Genomic DNA, 18,678 nt, shown 5'->3' on the forward strand with positions numbered 1-18,678 from the left:
TGGTTTTGTTGGCTATAGAATGAGTTTGGGGAGTATTCTATCCTTTTTTACACTCTGAAATACCTTTAATCATAGTGGTGTTAACTCTTCTCACAAGTTTGGTAGAATTCTTCAGTGAAGCCATCAGAGCCAGGGCTTTTTGTTGTTGTTGTTGGGAGTTTTTTAATTACCTTTCAATTTCTTTTGTTATTGGTTTATTAACGTTCTTCTATCTCTGTTTGTGTTAGTTTAGGTAGATAGTGTGTTTTCAGAAATTTGTCCATTTCCTCTAGGTTTTCTAATTTGTTAAGAGTACAGTTTTTCATAGTATTCTGTTACTATTCTTTCAGTTTCAATTGGGTTTGTTGTGATATCGCCCATCTCATTTCTTATTCAGGTTATTTGCTTCCTCTCCTGTTTTTCTTTTCTCAGTTTGGCCAGTGGTTTATCGATTTTATTAACCTTTTCAAAGAACCAGTTTTGGTCTTGTTAACTCTCTCAATTCTTTTTCTATTCTCTAATTTTTATTATGTTCTTTTTTCTGGTTCCCAAGGGCTTTTTATTTGTTAGAGCTATAGGGTTAATGCTTCGATTTTGGACATTCTTGAATGTGTGCATTTACTGCTATAAATTGACCTCTGAGGACTGCTTTTGCTGTGCCCCAAAGGTTCTGGTAGGATGTGTTTTCATTCTTATTTGATTCTGTGAATTTCTTCTGTCCTTAATTTCTTGTATAACCCAGTAGTTTTTGAGCAAGGTGTTGTTAAGTTTTCATGTGTTCGATTTTTTTTCCTTACTTTTTCTGTTATTGATTTCTTCTTTTGTGGCTTTATGGTCAGAAAAGATGCTTTGTAATATTTTGAGGTTTTGTGTTCCATTAAGGCTTGCTTTATGGCCTAATACGTGGTCTATTGTACAGAGTGTTCCATGCGTGTTGGAAAAGAACATATACTTGGCTGCTGTTGGGTAGAGTGTTCTCTATATGTGTATCGGGTCAAGTTGGTTGATCGTGGCATTTAGATCTTCTGTGTCTTTATTGAGATTCTTTCTGGATGTGATGTCTTTCACTGGAAGTGGTGTGTTTGCATTTCCTAGTATTACTGTGGAGTTGTCTATCTCTCTTTTTAATGTTGTTAGAGTTTGTTTTATATGTTTTGAAGCCCTGTCGTTGGGAGGAGGGGAAATATTTCTTAAGGTTCTGTCTTCCTGGTGTATTGACCCTTTAATCATTATGTAGTGTCCTTCTTTATCCTTTGTGGTATATTTTACTTTAAAGTCTATTTTGTCAGCAATTACTGTTGCCACTCCTGCTCTTTTTTGATTGTTGTTTGCATGATATGTTTTTTTCCATCATTTGAGTTTTAGTTTGTTTATGTCTTTAAGTCTATGGTGTGTCTCTTGTAGGCAGCATATAGATGGATTGTGTTTTTTTTATCCATTCTTCCACCGTCTCTTTATTGGTATATTTAGTCCATTTACATTCAGTGTGATTATTGAAAAGTATGAGTTTAGTGCTGTCATTTTGATATCTTTTTTTGTGTGTGTGTGTTGTTGACAGTTTCTTTGTTCCACTTAATTTTCTGTGCTGTCGTTTTTCTTTATATATTTTCGTTTTCTCTTTTTCATTGTTGTTGATTTTGTATTTGGTGAGTCTTAATGTTTTTCTTGTTTTTTCTTTTGATGTGTACGATTGTTACTTTCCTTTGTGATGACCCTATTATTTACCCCTATTTTTCTAAGTTTAAACTAATCTCGTATTTCTTATATCGTCCTGACTTCCTGTCCATATGAAAGATCTATGACTACATTTTTAGTCCCTGTTTTTTGTTTTAATATTGTTATCTTTTACATAATGACATCTTTGTTTTCCTGTTTTTAACATTGTAGCTTTGATTTATTTTTGCGATTTCTCTATCTGGGTTGATACCTTGTTCTGTCCTGTGTTCTAATATTGGGTTGTTATCTGATGTTACTGATTTTCTAACCAGAGGACTCCCTTTAGTACTTCTTGTAAATTTGGTTTGGTTTTTGCATATTCTGTAAACTTATATTTATCTGGAAATGTCCTTATTTCACCATCATATTTGAGAGACTTTTGCTGGATATATAATTCTCGGCTGGCAATTTTTTTTCCTTCAAGGCTTTATATATATCATCCTATTACCTTCTTGCCTGCATGGTTTCTGCTGAGTAGTCCAACCTTAGTCTTATTGACTTGCTTTTGTAGGTGACTTCCCCTTTATCCCTAGCTACTCTTAAAATTCTCTATCTTTGGTTTGGGTAAGTATGAGTGTAATATGTCTTGGTGACTTTCTTTTGGAATCTACCTTGTGTGGGGTTCGATGAACATCTTGCATAGCTATCTTCTCATCTTTCACGATATCAGGGAAAATTTCTGCTAACAAATCTTCAACAATTCTCTCTGTATTTTCTGTTATTTCCTGATGTTCTGGTACTCTGATCACTCATAGGTCATTCCTTTTGATAGAGTCCCACATAATTCTTAGTGTTTCTTCATTTTTTTAAATTCTTTTATCTGATTTTTTCTCAAATCTGTTGGTGTCAAGTGCTTTATATTCAGCCTCACTAATTCTGGCTTCCATTGCCTCAGTTCTGCTCCTATGACTTTCTATTGAGTTGTCTGGTTCTAAAATTTTATTGTTAATCTTCTGGAGTTCTTTTTGCTGTGTCTCTGTGTTTTCTTGCAGCCTATTAATTTTTTGATTATGCTCTCCTCTAATCTTCTTACATTCCTCCATTGCTTTGTCTGTGTGCTCCTTGGCTTGTGTTGTATTTTGCCTGATCTCCTTCCTGTTCTCTTGAAGAATTCTGTATATCAGTCTTTCGTATTGTACCTGTGGTAACTCCAGGAAGTTCTCTTCATTCAGAAGATTTTTTTTCTTTATTGTACTCATCAGACAGTTAGTACACACATTGTTCTATGACATTGGTGTTAACAATGCCATGACATGTCAACACTCTCCCTTCTCAACCTTCGGTTCCCTATTACCAGCTTTTCTGTTCCCTCCTGCTTTCCAGTCTGTGTCCCAGGGCTGGTGCACCCCTTTAGTCTTGTTGTGTTCCATGGGCCTATTCAATCTTTGGCGGAAGGGTGAACCTCAGGAGTGACTTCATTACTGAGCTGAAAGTGTGTCCCAGGGCCATAGTCTGAGGGTTTTTCCAGCCTCTGACAGGCCAGGAAGTCTCGTCTTTCTTTCTGAGTTAGAATTTTTCCTACATTTTTCTCCAGCTCTTGCTGGGACCCTCTATTGTGATCCCTGTCAGAGCAGTCAGTGGTGGTGGCTGGGCACCATCTCGTTGTTCTGGACTCAGTGTTGTGGAGGCTGTGGTAGATGTGGTCCATTAGTCCTTTGGACTAATCTTTCCCTTGTATCTTTAGTTTTCTTTATTCTTCCATGTTCTGAAGGGGTGAGACCAGTGGAGTATCCTAGATAGCCATTCACAGGCTTTTAAGACCCCAGACAGTACTCATCAAAGTAGAACATGGAACATATTCTTTATAAAGTATGTTATGCCAGTTGAGCTAGATATTCCCTGAGATCATGGTCCCCACAGACTTGAGCCCAGCAGTTTGGTTCCTCAGGGAGTTTGGAGGTTTATATGGAGCTACCATGACCTTGCCTTGTACAGGTTGTGCTGACTTCCCTAGTATTGTGTACTGTCTTACCCTTCACCAAAATTTCTGCTTATCTATTGTCTATGAAGTGTTTTTCCATCCCCACCCCTTCCCTCCCTCATAACCATCAAAGATTGTTCCTTTTTATATGTAAACCTTTTCATGAGTTTTTACAGTAGTGGGTGCATACAATATTTGTCCTTTTGTGATTGACTTATTTCACTGAGCATAATGCCCTCCAGATTCATCCATGTTATGAGATGTTTTCCACATTCATCATTGTTCTTTATCCTTGCATAATACTCCATCGTGTGTATGTACTACAGTTTATCCATTTATCTGTTGATGGACATCTAGGTTGTTTCCATCTTTTTGCAGTTGTGCATAATGCTGCTGTGAACATGAGTGTGCATATCTCTACTCGTGTGACGGTTCTTATTTCTCTAGGATATGTTCCTTTAGAAGTGGGATTGCTGGATTATTTGGTATTCCTATTTCTAGCTTTCTAAGGAAGCACCATGTCACTTTGAAAATGGTTGTATCATTTTGTATTCCTACCAGCAGTGCATGAGAGTTCCGATCTCCCTGCAGCCTCTCCAACATTTTTTATTTCTGTTCTATTGATGAATGCCAGTAGTGCCGGGGATGAGATTGTATCTCATTGTGGTTTTGATATGCATATCTCTAATGGCTAGAGATCATGAGCTTTTCCTCATGTGTCTTGGCCACTTGAATGTCTTCTTTGGTGAAGTGTGTGTTCATTTTGGAAGATTTCTTGATTCCTTGTTTTGGGAGGTTGCTAAAGCTATTGTTGTCTGCTTCCTTATGTGTTTTGATATTGATTTTTTGTCTCCAGGCCATCAATAAGTTATTGTATTTATTTATTTTATGTTTGCTTACTGTGTCCTAGCTTCTTGTTTTGTTATGCCCAAATAGGCTGCTTGAATGAGGTAGTTTTATTACTGGAGCCTTTGAAGCTTTAACATCCTGTCACCAGGTGGTTAGAACTGTTACTAAGTATATGAGCCCATTAATCTGTTTACTTTTCTTGTATGGATTCAGCTCAGGTGTTCAGGTAGTCAGTCAATAAGTGTGTGTTGCAGGGTCTTAGCTATAGTCCTAAATGAGCAGGGGTGATTCGTGTAGGCACAGGTGTCTGGCTACAGTGGGGGGTCACGTGCTGAGCAAGGCAGGGGGCTGCCCTGAATTCCCTGCTTAGGAGAGTCGGCAGATTATTTTCTCCCTGTTTATTAATCTGTTCCCTCTCCGAGGCTGGGAAAATGGCTCTGGGTGCATGATGGGTCCTACTTCCGGTCCAGGGGATGGGGCAGTCTCTGAAGCTGGCTCAGACCCAGCGCCCAGCAAGAATGGGGCAGGTAAGTGGGAGAGAGGTTTTTCCCAAAGGGGTGTTTTTTGATCCGTGTGGTAGGTTAGACACGTGCACTTATCTTTTGCCGATGGAGCGCCCCTTTTTGCTGATTCTAGAGGCCTGAGTAGACCCTCTGCTGCTTGGTCTCTTCCAATGTGGAAAACGTGTCCTGAATGCCACTACTTGCCTCACCGCTGGCACCAGTCAATCCCAGCCTGCGGGGTGCCAGTTCCAGCCGGACCTGGTCTTGGCAAGTCCTTGCTGCTTCTGAGCCGTCTCTGCCTCCCCCTGCCACTGAGGCCAATACTTCAGCTTTGATGTTGAGGGCCCCTAGATTGTCATACATAATCAATTCACTTGTGTTTTAAGAGGAACCACAGAAAGCATCCTACTACTCTGCCATCTTGGCCCCGCCACCATTGATTTTTCTAGGATTAATTCCAGCATGCTACTTGGATGAGAACTACTCAGTCAGAAAGTTCCACGAGGTTATTAAAAACAGCGTTCTCCTGCTCTCTTTCCCCATCTCCATTTACGTCTTCCCAGAGGGCACTGCTTACGTCTTTTTTAGCTGATTATTTTGGCCTAGACATATTCACCAGAGAACACTTAACTATTCTCCTGCTTGGAATATAAAGGTCTGACTACCAGCATTATGCTTTGCTTTCCCGGAAATCTGTATGTATGTGTGTATACATGTATTTGTATTTATATGTACATGTAGCTTTATGTTCCCAGTGCCTCACACTTAAAATATTCTTAATAAGTACGTGCTGAATGAATAAATGAAGGTAGGGGCCATTATCCTTATTTTACAGATGAGGAAATGGCCTATGGAGGATAACTTGTGTTATTGATACCTGCACAGGTCTTTGTCATTTTGAAGCCCATGCTCGTTCCACGTTTACAAAAAGAGAATTTCTGCATGCTAGTCTGAACCTCATTTCAGAGAGGAATAGTGATTGAAATACCAAGACTTACGTAAAAAAGTATGGTCCCTATTTTGGCTTTCAAATTTCCATCATGGGTAGACTAGGAAAATGTAGTAAGTGTAGCAGTGGTAAGAGTAGAAGAAAAAAAATGACCTTAGTTGTCTCGGTAAATCCTTCTTTTTGCTTTGCTTTCTTTTCTTTGAAACAAGAAAATCCTTTCAAGCATTTAAATATTGATGACACAGCTGCATCCCTGTACATGAAAATGACTTACATGTTCGTCGAAACAGGCATATTTATCTAAACAGCCTTGTCCTAAAGTGTTTGACTGAAGTCTGCAGATTCCTGCAGTCTGTTCAGGCATTTACCTTCATAACAGGATTAAGGTATACGGGAGTTCTTCTGCCAGTCAGGCTCTTATTCCATGTTTTTTGCTGTTTTGGAAGACCTTCTCTTAGCTCTTAGTGTTGTGCAGTTATACTGTGATATATCTAAATTTGGTTACTTTATATTTATCCCGTGTGAGATTTGTTGGATTTCTTGAATTGCTAGGTTGGAGCCTTTCATTATTGCTGGAAAATTCTTAGCCATTATCTCTTCAGATATTAGATGTGCCTCAGCCTTTCTCTCATCTTCTTCTGAAACCGATTAAACATTAATTAGGCATTCTCACTATGTCTTCTACGTCTCTTAACCTCTCCTATATTTTCACCTTTTTGTTTCTCTGAGATTTGGATAATTTCTTCTGATCTTTTAGTTCACAAATTCTGTATTAGTTGTGCCTGATTTGTTATTAAATCCATCTATTGAGTTTTATATTGGTTATGCTATTTTTCATTTCCTTAAGCTCTGTTTATTTCTTTTTCAAATATTCCGTGCCACTTTTTATAATTTTCTATTTTTGTTTTCACACTTGTTTTTTTAATAACTTAATGAGCATATTTATTTTATAATCTATATCCGATCATTCTTATATCTAAAATCTGCTTTTGCTGTTTAAAAACTCCCTTTGCTGTTCATGTGTCTTTGTATGCGTGATGTTCTTCTCCTTATCCTTAAATATTTTTGTGGGAAATTCATTGACACTAGGATGAAGGTGTCTTCATCTGGAGAGGATCTGCATTTACTTCTGAAAGACACTTAGAGGTACTACTAGTTTAAGACCAGGTTTTTGCAATCACCTAGGTATGTGAATTTGGGCTACAAATATGCAGGAAGGCTGATTTATAGTTACAGCCCTGGGGGACTGAGTTTTTTTTTTTTTTTTTCCCTCTCTTTTGAGCAGCACCAAGAAAATTTCCTCGTAGTCTCCTAGGGGATAGTCGTTGGAGGAGGGAAGGTGTCAGGTTTATTTTTCATTCGCCCTTACACTGAGGGTATAGCCCTTTGGTATTCCAACTTAAGGTGGGGTGGGTCTCCTATTAGACTCCCATTTGGGTAGGCACTAAGCTCTGACTGTCCCCTTCTCCAACTGAGGCGTTCAAAACCTAGATTCAAGTTGCTGGATTGCCTGAGGGCAAAGGAGATTTGGAGTTTGCTTATTTTCTCAGTCTACTCTGCTGGTTTTTCCTCACCTCTCACTTTTTATTATTGGTGTGCTCTGAGACTCAATCCTTGTTCCTCTTCTCTTCTAGCTACAACTGACTGCCTTGATGCTCTTACTTATTCTCATGACTTTAATTATGATCTCTATGCTGACAGTTTCCAAATTTATATCCCTAGCCTAGACCTCTCACTGGAGTTCCAGGCTCTAATATCATCTACCTACTCTACATCTCCTGGAGCCCTATTGGTGTAGTGGTTAAGAGATACAGCTGCTAACCAAAAAGTCAGCAGTTTGAATCCACCAGCCACTCCTTGGAAACCCTATGGAGCAGTTATACTCTGTCCTATAGGGTCGCTATGAGTCAGAATGGACTCGATGACAACTGGTTTGGTTTTTGGAGCCCTGGTAGCGGAGTAGTTAAGAGCTTGGCTGCTAACCAAAAGGTCAGCACTTTGAATCCACCAGCCATTCCTTGGAAATCCTATGGGGCAGTTCTCATCTGTCCTTTAGGGTCACTATGAGTCAGAACTGACCTGATGGCAGCAGGTAGGTAAGCACTCCACATCTCAAATTGGTAATTCTGATAGGGATTGAAAACTGAGCATGCTCAAGACAAAATTCCTGGACCTCTTTCACTCAAAATTTTCCCCGTTTCAGTTAATGATTATTGTGCTTTCACAGTTGCTCCAGCCAAAATCCTTGGTTTCATACTTGACTCCTCTTTCTCTCACACTCTGTATCCATTTCAGAAAATCCTGTTGACTCTAACTTCATAATATATCCAGAATCCCACCACATATTACCACTTCCACTGCCGTTACCCTGTTCCATGCTACCATTATCTTGCACCTGAATTCTTGCCATAACCTCCTAGTCTTCCACTTTCTGCCTTTGCTGCTCTGTAGAGTGTGCCTGCTGCTAAGATCATGTCACCTCAGTACTTAAAATTTCCAATCTTCATCTCACCCAGAATAAAGGCCTTATGTTGTCTGTCCTTGTCTCTCCTCCCAAAAGCCTCCCTGATTATCTTGCCAGTATCCTGATCATTCCATTCTCTTCCACGCACTGACCTCATGGCTGTTCCTCAAACACAGCAGGCAGTCTTCTGCTCAGGGTCTTTGCATTCTGTTTTCTGTGCCTGAAATCCTCTTCCAAAGATGTGTATCTGCTTTGTTCTTCAAGTGTTTGATCAAATATAAGCCCCTTAATAAGGTCTTTCCTAAAAGCCCTATTCATTCTGTAGCAATTAGGTATGACTTTGAGCCTGTCATTTGCCTTTTCTGAGTCTCTTTTTCCTCCTCTGTAAAATGGGGTTGACAATACTGATCTAACAGGATTGTTACGGTTAGAGGTTAGGATCTAAGAAAGCTAGAATAGTCCCTGGCATGTAGTTACCCAAAAAAACCACACCAAACCTGTTGTTGTCAAGTCAGTTCTGAGTCATGGCAACCCCGTGTATTAGCACTCAGTAAATGGTAGGAATTATTATAATAATGACACTATTTCAAGACAAAAATAGCACACACAAAAGAAAACTCTACTTCAGATCATTTGATGAATATAGATTGAAAGTTTTTAATAAAAGAATAGTAAATAGACTAATTAATAGAATAATCTACCAAAAAAGTTTATCTGAATCATGCATAAAGATTAAGTATAGCACTATCAGTTGATATTATATGTCAGTAGGATAAATAGGAAAGATCACATGGTTATATCTCAATTTTCATTTATAAAATCTAATAAAATTCATTGCCCATTTTAATTAAAATACTGAACTTATAATGAAGAGCTTCTGTATTTACTTTGTACTTATTGAGAAACACTAGAAGTATCCTTAATTAAAATAAGCAAGAAAAAGAGAATGCCTGTTATTACCGTTGTGATATAATCTTGTTTTAGTCCTGACCAGAATTTCGTAGCATAATAAAACAAAATAATAAAAGTTATACAGAATGTAAAAGAGGACACAAAACAGGAATAAGAGATGAAAATATTATAAAGAAAAAGATGAAAATCATTAATTACAGATGATATGACTTTATGTTTAGAAAATCTAAAAGAATTACAGAAAAATTAATATGAATACAAATTCACCATAGTGGTTAGATATGGAATGAATACTCAAAAGTCAGTGACAGTCTTATATATGAGCTATAATCAGTTAAAAGTTCCTCAATACATATTTTATGTCTGTACATTTACCATAATTTTTCTTAAACATAAGAGCATCAGATGGTAAAATCCAAATATGGTACAATCTTGAGACATTCCCCCAAAACTTGCAAATAAGGAAATAAGATTATACCACAAAAATTACTGAATAATGAAGACTAACAAAGACATGTACCCTGAGAGTATGGCCCATCGATACCTTTTAACTAAGCACTGAAGTCACTCCTGAGGCTCAACCTTCAGCCACAGATTAGACAGGCCTATAAAACAAACACTAACACATGTAGTTCAGCCAAGTATACAAGACTAAATGGGCACACCAACCCAGGGGCTAGAATGAGAAAGGAGGAGGGGACAGAAGAGCGGGATGAATGGAAATGGGGAACCCAAGGTCGAGAAGGAGAGAGTGTTGACATGTCACGAGGTTGGGAACCAGTGTCACAAAACAGTACGTGTATTCATTGTTCAAAAAAAAAAAAGTGTAGTGCACTATACAAATTTAAGTTAATCTCTTTCTAAAAAAAAAAATCTCTTTCTACTGATGTGTAATTATTATACCTCAAATGTTCTCTAGGGGAGAATAATCAACAAAATTAAAATTTATTCCCTCTCTTTAGTGCCAGTAAAAAATATATATATATATCATTTAATAAAATAATTTTTTAATTAAAAAAGAAGGACTTGTAAAGCATCCTTAAAGAAACTATTCAAATATAATCTGATAGAAGGATTAAAGTATAAGCGTCAGAGTTCCCCAGGACTGTGCCTATATTCAGTGATTCACGAGGAGAACTCATAGGGCTCAACATAAAGTCATACTCACTGCTAAGATTTATTGCAGCAAATGGACACAGCAAAATCAGCAAAGGGAAAAGGCACATGGGTGAAGTCCAGAGGGACTCAAGAGCAAGCTTCCAAGGGTCCTTTCTTAGTGAAGTCACACAGGATGTACTTAATTCCTCCACCAACAAGTTGTAACAACGTACGTGAAATGAAATGTTGTTTACCAGGAAGCTAATTAGGGACTCAGCGCCCAGAGTTTTTACTGGGGGCTAATCACTTAGCCCTTTCTGCTTAACAGGTACCAAAATGCCAGACTCCCAGAAGAAAGCAGGTTAAACATAAACCATATTATTTGCACAGATTAGGCATACTGAACTACCATCAGTTCTGCTAGTGGTGAGAACCTTCCCAAAATTCAAGTTCCCGACACCAGCCAAAGGCCAACCTTGTAGGCAGGCCTTTAAAAGGATGTTAACATTTTTCTGTACAGTATTAAAAAAAAGAAGAGAGGTTGGTCAGTAATGAAAGCAAAGAAAAATGAGAACTTGGGAAATAATAGCCACATCATTTTAGCATAATCTGAGAGAGAACGTGCCATGGCCAAGGATTCATAAGCAGTCTCTACAGTGTGAAGGATTTCCTAAAACTGCCTTATCTTGGGAATACTCCTTAATATCATCCAACTTACTCCTTTATTTGCTTATAAGAAATTTCTAATTTATCTTAACTGTTTAATTTCTTGTTGTTATATTCACAAAGTTGGGAAAAAAATTTTTTAAAATGTTGTGTGAACTCTCTTTCCTCCCACCCCGCCTCCAATTCATTCAGTTCCCATCTTTCCCTATAAGGCTATACACACACTTCTGTATCTTGCTTTTTTCCACTTAACAAGAAATGTTGGAGATCTTTTCCCATCTGTTCATGAAGACTTTCTTCATTCTCTCTCTCTTTTTTTTTTTTTTTTTAATTATAGTATCTCATCATATGGTTGTGTCTTAGGCATCTAGTGCTGCTGTAACAGAAATACCACAAGTGGATGGCTTTAACAAAGAGAAGTTTATACTCTCACAGTCCAGTAGGCCAGAAGTCTGAATTCAGGGCACTGGGCTCCAGGGGAAGGCTTTCTATCTCTGTCGGCTCTGGAGGAAGGTCCACGTGATGCATCAGTCTTCCTTGGTCTGGGGGCATCTCAGCACAGGAACCTCAGGTTCAAAGGATGCGCTTTGCTTCCGTCCCTTCTTTCTTGGTGATATGAGGTCCCCACTCTGCTAGCTTCCTTTTCCTTTTATCTCTTGAGAGATAAAAGGTGGTACAAGGCACACCCCAGGGAAACCCCCTTTACATTGGATCAGGGATGTGACCTGGTAAGGTGTCACAATCCCTCCCTAATCCTTTTTAACATAAAATCACAATTCTACCCTAATCCTCTCTAACATAAAATTCCCATCACAAAATAGAGGACAACCACACAATATGGGGAATCATGGCCCAGCCAGATTGATACATACGTTTTTGGGGGACATAATTCAGTCCCTAACGGGTTGTGTCATAATATACTGTACCAGTCCCTTAATGCTGGTCATTTGGTTGTTTATAGCCCTTCACTATTACTAAGAATGCTGCAGGGAATAACTTTGAACTTATGTTCTATTACAGGTTTGAGAATATATCTGTAAGTTAAACTCCTAGTTGTGAAATTGCTGTGTTAATGGAATATGCATTTGAACTTAACAGATACTACCAAGTTGTCAGTGGTTACGAGCTATGGCTGCTAACCAAAAGGTCAGCAGTTTGAATACACCAGGCACTCCTTGGAAACCCCATGGGGCAGTTCTGCTCTGCTCTGTAGGGTTGCTGTGAGTTGGAATTGAGTCGACGGCAACAGGTTTTGTTTTGGTTTCACCAAGTTGTCTTCTAAAGATTATACTAATTTATATTCCTGTCATTTACATATCATATTTTAGTGTTTCCTCATATTCTTGCCAACAGTGTGTATTCTTAAACTTTTGGAAATTTTGCTAAACTGATAGGTTAAAAAATGGTATCTTAGTATACTTTGATTTCCTCTTATTATCAGTAAGGCTAAGCATCTTGTCTTATATTTGAGCCAGTTGTATTCCCTTTTCTATTATCTTCCTCCCACTTTTCTATTGGGTCAATGATCATTTTCTTATAGATTTAGAGAAATTCTGTCTATATTAAAGAGATTAACCATTTGTCAGATGAGTTACAAATATTTTCCCCAGTTTATCATTTGCTTTTCATTTAGTTTATGCTGTATTTTACCATGCAGAAGCTTTAGGTTTTTATTCTAATTGAGTTTATTAATATTAGTTAATTGTAATATTCAGAAAGGTCTTCTAGGTTAAAAAAATAATTTGCTTGTTTGCTTATATTTTCTTTCAGTTATTGGTTAATGCTTTACTTTTAAATCTTTGATGTATTTTAAATTTATCCTAGTGTATGGCAAGAAGTATGGAGCCAACTTAATTTTTTTCTAGAATGGCTATTCAGTTTTTCTCACCAGTTTCAACTGTCATCTTTATCATATATACAGTAGTTCTGTATGTTTGAGGGTCTAATTCTGGACTTTTGATGCTGTTCCGTTGGTCTCCTGCCTACTCTTGTGCTATCTTTTTTTAAAAAATGGTGGCGAAAATATATACACCAAAAATTCACCAATACAACACCTGCCTCCTTTAAAATTCATTGACACTGATTACATTTTACATGTTGTACCACCATTATTGCTTTCCTTTTCCAAAATTTTCCACCACCATTAACATAAACTCAGTGCCCCCAAAACAAAAGCTCCCCCTTTACTCCTGCCTCCCATTACTAATCTTTTGGTTTCTGTATATTTGCTTATTTCATATAAGTGAGATGTTATCCTTTTGTGACTGGCTTATTTCACTCAGCATCATGTTTTCAAGGTTCATGTTGTGATATGCATCAGAACTTCATTTCTCTTTATGGCTGCATAATATTCCAACATGTATATATACCACATTTTGTTTATTCATCAATCTGTTGATTGACATTTTGGTTGCTTCCAACTTTTGGCTCCTGTGGAAAGTGCTGCAGTGTACACTGGTGTACAGGTTTCTCTTTGTGTTCCTACCTTCACTCCCGGGTATATACTTAGGATTGGGATTGCTGGGTCATAGGATAGTTCTATGTCCAACTTTTTGGGGAACTGTGTGCCACCTGTTTTTAATTACTAAGACTTTCTACGTCTTATCATCTTGTTCTTTTTCAGAATTTTCCGGAATATTCTTTTCCCGTATGAACTTTAGATTTAGCTTTTTCAGTTGCAGAGTAAAAGTACATTTGTGGCTATTTTTATTGAGATAGGGTTAAATTTAAATAAACTAATGACATCTTTAGAATGGGTTCTTCTCTAAGAACATAGCATGTCTATTTGTTCATGTCTTTATTATTAACATTCAGCAGTATTTTAAAGTAATTTTTGTTTTTTTCATTTCTTATTAATCCTAGGAGTTGCTATATAAATGGTAGGAGTTTTCACTTCCTTATTGCTTTGCCGAATAGTCAGATTATGAGTTTACTTCCCAGATAGATCTGCCTTTAGGGAAAGAATATCCTTAACCATGAAAAGAATATTCTAGTTTGAGTGTCAGTTTAATTCTTTCTGTAAATTAACATATAGACATTCTGGTTTTTATGCATCATTTTATGTGAATGGTTAGTATGACCCACATTACGAGATGGATCCAATCCTTACATACCAGTAAATCAGGTTTTGGAGCCTGTAAGGCTGGCCGAGAGCCAAATCCTAGATCTTGGAAAATTCCCCGTTGTAAATACTAGTATATGTCGCCCAATGAGGTGGCCTCTTGGCAGACAGCCAGATGACCTCACCCTGCAGACATGTGTATTTTTATTTTAAAAATCAGTAATTCACTTAGTAAACTCTCCTGTATTAACTGAGAGCCTTTAAGAAAGCCTACTATGCATAGTGGATATATATGAATGGCAGTTTCTTCATCTGTAACTGGTATTTCTCTAGCTGGTTATGAGTAAAAGGGCCTAATCTGTGAGTAACTACCATTGGTCCAATTTTTAATGAATATTTTAAATTCTTATCTGTTACAGAATTTCACAAACTTATTTGGTCAGCCACTAGTCTGCTTGCTTTCTCCTACAGCATATCCAAAAGCTTTACAAGGTATGTTTTGTTATTATGTGTTATATCCATAGGTTGCAAATGAACAATGACTATTAAATAATACTGATCTTTGTTTTTCCCTCTCATAATGATCACTTGTGTTTAATGTGGCAGGTGTCAATCTGAAGTACACTCAGAAGCCTTGCCAACAGCCATACTTCCTTAATTTGTGCTACGGTTAAGCCTTGAGATAATTTTAAGAGATATGATAAATCATCCCTGAGAAAAGGGTGGTTTTGTCCCCTGCTGTTGGGGAATTCATGATTTGTGAGTTTTAAAATTTGTTTTACAGGTGTTTGTCCAAAAGCTAAGATATCATCTATCTAGCATGATTCCTTGTGTTTTTAGCTACATATTTTAGGCATCTTTTAAGACTGTTAGATTTCTGGTCTGGAAAGCTTCTCACCCTGTGCCTAAGAGTTAGGATAACATAACTGGCACCACTTCAAGGGTTTCTTTTATTCACATTTTTACTTTGTTGTACTTTGGAAATAAAAGAACCTCTTGTAAGTCTGCCAGAGAGACAGGTCAGTGTTGTAGCCATTTCTCGGATGGCTGAGAAATGAAATACTTTTTGTCCTTAACAATTTATCCTTAATAAATAACACATAAAATCTAATTCTAACTCCCAGTCATTTAGCTAGGTAAAATACTAAACAAACCTTAACGCTGTTTTAGCAGTACTTGTCACTGTTTCACTATCTCCCTAACTGTGAATAGTGCTGATGTCTCTCTGTGGGAGATGGCATTTTACTGCTACTTCCCAGCCAGAAGTCCTGTCTGCTGACATAGTTTGACACAGGAAGTGATGGTCAGCATTTGAATGCCTGAGAGAAGCTGGAGACTTTCACCGTTGTTTTAAGGTAAGTTCTGCTATTTAACAGGGAAAAACATGTAGAAATATTAAGTTCATGTATTCAAAAGTCAAATTATCCTGTATTAAGGAATAGAACTTACCTTCAAACAACGGTAAAATTCTCCTGCTTTGAGGACTTGTTATCCTGTTTCTTATTTCTGGGTGAATGTAACACCTCCCTACTATTTGAGAGTACTTTTTGCTATTAATTTGTCCTGTTAAAATACACCTTTATTTAAAATCACGTGGTCTAATGCATTAATACCAAGATTATTTAGTCCGAAAGGCTTACAATACAGACTCCGGAGGCAAACTGACTGAATTTGAATATCAACTCAGCCACCTATTAGCTGTGTGACCCTGGGAAGTTAACTTAACCATTCTGTGCCTCAGTTTCTTCATCTATCAAATGGGGTTAATAATAGTACCTAACTCATAGAATACTAGGTACATAATATATACCTATTATATTTTAACTATCATTATTATTAATATACTTATTTGTATTACATGTCCTTAACTTATTTTGGTCCAGTAGCCTATCTTTTGTGCTATAAAACTTAGACCTCTAATACCTTAGATGAGTTGTTTAATTACATAAACAGATTCAAAATTCTTTTTTGAGAAATCTTTTGGATTTATCCACAGACATTATTGCGAATCATTTTTGCAAAAGGGAGTTGGCCCTCCATCTGAGTGCAAAACTAGCAGATACCAAGTATTTGGAATATCAGATTGGGTTCCTGTACCTTTGGCATCTAAAGCCTACTGTTCTCTCTTTAGCCAAGAGTTACTTTACTCATTCTACAGACATTACTGGAGATGACACACCAACCAGACAAGCACAGTTATTGTTCTCACAAAGCCAAATGTCTAGTAAGAGATATAGACAACAGTGTAAGTATGATATGTTTCATAGTAGGAAGCTCATGGAACACAGAAGAGGAATACCTAGCCAGCACGTGAGGGTGAAGGAAGTGGATAAAATGATATGTAAAATGAATGTGAAGGATATGTGGAATTAGTTGGGAATGGGGGGATATGGTTTAGCAAGAGTGTCCCAGCAGAGAAATAGCATGTTGCTAAGGCCCTAAGGTGAGAGACTTTATGATACATTTAGAGAAATTAAAGTAGTTCCTTCTAGCTAAAGGGTAGAGTTGTAGATTGTGTAGCTGCATTATTAAAAAGCCTTTTAAGGTTTATTAAGAGGCTTAAGTGGAGGACAGTGGGTGCCATCAAAAGATTCTAAACAGAGGAGTGCCATGAAAGGACATCGAGCTAACCTTGTAGAAAATGAATTGGAGAGAGGCATTGATGCAAACACGGAGATGGTGGTGGCTGGAGCTAGTACTACGACTGGGTAGCTGGCTCCAAAAAATATGAAGGCCATGTAAGCAACAGGACTTGTTGATGGACTTGAGGCAGTGATGGATTCCTAGTTTTCTAGCTGGGGTGTTGGAAGAAATGAACTTGATGAGAAGCAGATTTGCAGAGAACAAAAGGGGAAAGAATTTGTTTTCAATTTTTGACATGTTAAGTTTGAGAGCTAGGTTGACTATGTGGTCTAGAGCAATGTTGTCCAGTAGAAATATAATGTGAGTCACATGTTAATTTAAAATGTTCTAGTAGCCACATTAAAAAAAGCAAAAAGAAACAGGTGAAATTAGTGTTGTTAATACATCGTTCTGTACTAAGTCTTTGAAATCCAGCGTATGTTTTACACTTACCAGTGCATCTCAATTTGGACTAGTCACATTTTAAGTGTCCAGTAGCTACTGTAGGACAGCACAGTTCTAGACCTAGGGAGTTCTATCTAGGCTGCAGAGAGAAAATTGGGAATCATTAGGAAAATAGAATGACATCATGGGAGTAGGTGAGATCAGCAATGTGTGTGGACAATGAAAGAAAATGCTGACATTTAAGGACTATGCAGAGAAAGAGCAACTATCAAGGGAAATGAAGAAGATTGGCTATTCTGGTATACACCAGGCATTTCCATCGTGAATTGTCTCTGATCCAGCACTTTCTGTTTTGGTGAAATTTGTTACTTGGGTAAAAAGTACTAAGGAATATGTTCGCTTTCCATTTCTCTTAAGTTTACTAGGTTCTAATGTTCAGCAGAAAGCAACATACCTGGGCTATGTTCTTGTAGTTCCATGCAGAATCTGCTTTGTTGGCTTATGATTTAATGATACAGCTTTAATTTTATAGGTTGTCAGTATGTAAAAATGTTCCTCAAATGTGTCTCTTATAGTTTATAAAACTGTTGTCTATATATAACATGTTTGTTATTACAGATCAGTCTCAACGAGGTAGTCTCTTCACTCTCTTTTTGAACAATCCTCTCATGGCCTTCCTGTTTGTCTCTGGATTGTCAAGCATGCGTAGAGGCCTATGGGAAAAGTGTCAAGAATATCTTCGAAAAATCAACCGAGATATTGCTCAGCTACTGACTCATTCACGTTCAATAGGTACCCTACTAATCTAACTGAACACTGAACAGAATGTACCATTATGGCTTAATCTTGTTACTTATTTTAAATTGTTTGACTTTTTAAAGGTATTTGTCCCAGGCAGGAAAATTGGGAAGGTTTTCCTCCTCTTTGACATTTATTTTTCATTTAAGCTTCCTTTTACTGTCACCTTTTTCCTCTTTGCAGATCAGGCATTTCTTCAGTTTTTTGGAGATGAATTTCTTCGCTTGCTTCTCACAAGATTTATCTTTTGTTCAGCCACCATGAGGATGCACAAGATTTTTCGGGTAGGCAAAGAGTATCATTAAAGACCAATTTTACCATTTAAGTTAGGTATTTAAGAATTATGTGTTATAGTTTACCTGAATTGAATAAAGTTTGGACAAATCCAAAATAATATTTACAAATTAATATATAAGGTATAAAGATTAACAATATAAGTCACATCCGAGTAGCTCCCACCCAGTCAAGGAGTAGAACATTTTCATTACCTTTGAGGCCCTCTGTAGGTCCTCTCTGGTGCTATCCCTGTCCCTCTTCCTTTCAAATGAAACTGCCATCCTGAATTTTATGATTATGATTCACTTTTCTTTATAGTTTTGTCACATGTATTTCTACATGACTTATGATGGATCCATATTGTATATTTTCTTTTACAGCTTGATTTCACTCAGCATTAATATTCCTGAGACTGAGCCATATTGATGACTGTAACTTTCATTCATTTCTTTTCACTGC

At 37.4% G+C, this 18,678-nt stretch overlaps 1 protein-coding gene across 3 annotated transcripts in view; it reads left to right on the top strand.

The window, feature by feature from the left end:
- The window catches only part of SCAI (suppressor of cancer cell invasion), a 187,550-nt gene that overhangs the window by 144,804 nt on the left and 24,068 nt on the right, over positions 1–18,678 (top strand). For 2 of the 3 annotated variants that reach the window (XM_064291433.1, XM_064291434.1), the window contains 3 exons: positions 14,538–14,610; positions 17,764–17,937; positions 18,127–18,227. In XM_064291433.1, coding sequence (XP_064147503.1) covers positions 14,538–14,610; positions 17,764–17,937; positions 18,127–18,227 — 348 coding nt within the window. Of the gene's footprint in view, positions 1–14,537; positions 14,611–15,330; positions 15,474–17,763; positions 17,938–18,126; positions 18,228–18,678 lie in introns of those variants that run through there. The other variant, XR_010323020.1, reaches the window with a different exon arrangement.

The sequence above is a fragment of the Loxodonta africana genome, chromosome 9 (genome assembly GCF_030014295.1).
Source record: "Loxodonta africana isolate mLoxAfr1 chromosome 9, mLoxAfr1.hap2, whole genome shotgun sequence".
Classification (NCBI taxonomy): Eukaryota; Metazoa; Chordata; class Mammalia; order Proboscidea; family Elephantidae; genus Loxodonta; species Loxodonta africana.